The sequence below is a fragment of the Salvia miltiorrhiza genome, chromosome 6 (genome assembly GCF_028751815.1).
Source record: "Salvia miltiorrhiza cultivar Shanhuang (shh) chromosome 6, IMPLAD_Smil_shh, whole genome shotgun sequence".
In the NCBI taxonomy this organism is placed as follows: Eukaryota; Viridiplantae; Streptophyta; class Magnoliopsida; order Lamiales; family Lamiaceae; genus Salvia; species Salvia miltiorrhiza.
The window spans coordinates 12,971,726-12,975,574 of NC_080392.1; the positions used below are offsets into that span (position 1 = coordinate 12,971,726).

Consider the following 3,849-nt stretch of genomic DNA (forward strand, 5'->3'; position numbering starts at 1 on the left):
ACCCGGCACGCGACCCGCGTGCTTGATCCTACCCGGTCCGCCTCATTAAGGGTAAAAACGTTCAAATCAATAAAAATGGCCAAAATTTGTGTTTTTTCAATGTGTGGCCATAAATTGTGTTTTATGCTTCATTTTGGCTACTTCAAAATTTTACTCTTTCTAGATTGTATGATTTTAATATTTTGTATTTATACAATTTATTATTAATGTTCGCTTTCCGATTTTTGGATGTTATTAAAATGGATAACAATTTTTTTAAAAAAAAATTATTTGATTATATACATATGTTATAAATTTAAATAAGTTCAAAAAATTAGTGAATATTATTATGTGGGTTTAGGATGAGAACGAATAGTAAAATATCTTTTTATATAGTTTGAGACGGGTACAATTACATAATCTCTAAACGGGTGCGAATACCTAAACATAATTAATGGGTATTACTATACGATTTTGGGACAAAAATAAACAGTAAATCACTTTTTTATGAGATTTTGAATGGGTAGGAATATATCTAAAATCTCCAGTCTTATATCGAACTTTTAGTAGTGTTTATTGACGGGAGAACTTATATCAAAGGATATACACATGATATATATATATTTCAACACTATTTCAATTTTAATCTTTTTTGTCTTCACAATTGGAAAACTACTATATATAAAACGATTAGATACAATATCATTTTTCAATATTATTTTAGTAATTTTCTTTTGTCAAATAGTTGTTATATATACAATGAATTTATTGTATATTTTCTATAAAAAAAAAAAGTTTTGGCATATACAATTAATATCTAAGTAGACCACGTGAACTCTTGGTTCATTTTTCAATCTTACATGTTTTTTTTATCAATAAAATAAATAAATAAAGGTAACCCCGGTACCAGCGGTACCAAAATTAGTACATGAAAGGTAGCATGTACTCACGAGAGTACCACGTTGAAAAGGGAACACTCGACTCCACAATTTGAAAAATCTTATTACAGCTCCATAGTCTACCCTTAATTTCCAACACAAGTTTTTGAGCATCCCAAACCTTTCCTTCAAACCTGCTGTCATTCCTCCCTTTCCACACAATCCAAATAGTCCCCACCCAAAGCGCTTGAAGAAATTTCCTGTTCTTCTTCCCTCTGCCACCGTAAATAAAGGACATGAAATGATCGAGCAAGCCACGAGGTATTGCCGTTTTGATATTTAACCATTGTTGAATTTGATCCCACACAAGCTCAACTTTCGGGGCAATGTAGAAAAATATGCTCAACTGTCTCCTCATAAGCCACACAAGCATTGCACCATCTCTCTTCAATTTCAATCGGAACATTCATTTTCAACAAATTATCGCATGTCGCCAACCTATTTCTCAAGCTTCTCCATGCAGTCACCCTTGCCTTATGAGGATTCGGCGCCTCCCAAACTTTAGCCAACGCTTTATTGTATCCCGCGTCAGGCTCCCCTTTCGCCATTTTAATAGTTTCGTACGCCGACTTGGTTGAAAAAGCTCCATCTTTTGCCGGCTTCCACCTCCAGCCATCTTTCTTACCTAAACAAGGAACAGAAGCAGCAATAACCGAAAAGAGATTCTCCACCATCGCTTTCTCTCTCTCGCGCAAAACCCTTCTCCAGCCAACCTCCCATTCCCACACGTCCCCCCACCCATTTTCCAGACTCCCCGACCAGCCTATTCTTATTTAAACTCAAGTTGTATAACCTTGGAAAAACAAATTTAAGAGGTTTACAGCCCGCCCAAACCTCATCCCAAAATCTTATGCCCACGCCATTCCCTAGAGAACGCTCGATATTATCAAAAAACCATCTTGCCTCACCTTCTCCCCCCTTCTCAACTATTTTCGTCCACCATCCCGTCTTCCCGCCTCTCGTCCCCAGCCTACATCCACCCTCTTTCCCCAGACCAGTTCACCATACACTGATTTGACCACCCTAGCCCAAAGAGCCTCACCTCCAACCAAATACCTCCAAAACCATTTGATCCAGGTGATTTTTCCGGAACCCCTATCTCCCCCCACAAGAACTTACCAAAAGCGCAGTATATATATATATAATGAAATTTTAAAAGATTTACATATTAATTTACTTACATGTAATTTTTTTTACTTATTTTAAAAGTGATATTCTGTTGTATACAGTGAACAACGAAATTAAAAGTTAAAAACATTATTTTTAAATTACAAAAATTATAATTTTCAACAAATAATCTAAAAATATATATTTTTAATAATTTCCATCGATTTTCGACGGTCTATAAAATAGTTAATAATTATTGATGAATGATTTCAAGTTTTTGTCAAGAATTTTCTGTCAAAAGAGACCATATTATATGTGAAACTTTCGAGGAATCGGTGACAAAAATCTCGATGATCAGTTGATACAATTTGGAAGAAGCGATAGTCCGAAAGCTCATTTTTTCTCACCCTCCTACTACAACAAAATATTTTAATAATAACATAATTTTGAAGAATTGTGAGGAATATAAATATCATCAATTAAAATTGTGATATATTTTAATGAATGTGTAGCTATTATGCGCAAAATTCAGTGATATTCAAAGATGTGATTTAATCTGGTGACATGCAAATATATAATTACTTTATGCGACACATGTAAAAAGAGTAAGAACATAATTTTTGATCAATATATAAGAAAGAGTAATCATAATTAACGATTAAATATGACAAAAAAAAAGGCTAAATAAAGCCAAGTTGGTGATGATTTTATGGCAGTTATTATATGGTTATGGAGGGAGGAACAAGGCGGTGTGGGAAATCCGCATCCTTTTCCGCCTACTTTCCTGACCATGGTTGCTAAATAGAGGTAGGCAAGGGCGATGGAGTTGCATGAAGCGCTCTATTGGATCAAACAAGAGGAGCCAAGGGGGGCTTAAGCCCCCACTAAACACTTCAGAAATATTCTTTTAAAATCATTAAATTATCATTGTTTGTGTGACCTATTGTACAATATCCTCATCAGTCATCACCAAATTAAATTGCAAGAAAATTATCTGTTTAGAATTCTCAAATTTAAAATATATAAAATATAACTTTCACCAAGGATTTTTTCTGCGTTACGAAGAAGATCTATCATAAAGTTTGGCAGTTCATTTCAAATATATGTAGAAGGAAATGTTATGAAAACTATTGCTAACCTATGAGCTATAATGTGCATCAAGCATAGCATGTTTAACTCGAAAATTTGATAACAAACCAAGAACATATCGAATACAAGTTTAGCCCCAAGTTCAGATCTATCTAAATAAAAAATGAACATGTCGTCGACCGCAATCCTGCTGTCCAATCTAAATTCCACAACTCGAACTCTTGCTCTTGGTATCAGGAGTCCCAAATTTCTTGGATGGGTGAGCCCCCTTGGCCATAAGGCCCATAACATGCTCATTTGTGTGTGTGTGTGTGTGTGTGTGTGTGTGTGTTTTAGCTGTACATTTGTGTGTTTGTTTTTATCTAAAAATGTTATTGGTTTGTTTCTCAATTTTTGGTTAAGCATGTGTTGGCGTGATGAACATTATGATTCATAGGCTAGCAAGAATTTTCAGAACATTTTCTATTACGTATATTTTAGATAAACCACCAAATATTATAAGAAATCTTCTTCATGTTCTATGCATTTACAAATAATAATATCGTACAATTTTTTTTGTAAAAGAATGTGTAAACCAAATTGCACAAAAATTACAAAGTATCAAAGTAGAAAAAAGAAAAGTGTTTTGGATCGTTTTTGTCTATAAATGGTTCATGCAAATGCACATCATTCTATTTTTTCATAAAAAAGTGTGAACAAAATCTCACAAAAATTACAAAGTCAGAATCGAAAAATA

General features: G+C 33.9%; 1 protein-coding gene across 1 annotated transcript; it reads right to left on the reverse strand.

Moving 5' to 3' along the window:
- Nucleotides 1-1,228: 1,228 nt before the first annotated feature.
- Nucleotides 1,229-1,591, reverse strand: LOC130990509 (uncharacterized). Its single transcript, XM_057914739.1, has one exon. The coding sequence runs from the start codon at nt 1,589-1,591 to the stop codon at nt 1,229-1,231; it is 363 nt and encodes a 120-aa protein (XP_057770722.1).
- Nucleotides 1,592-3,849: the final 2,258 nt, after the last annotated feature.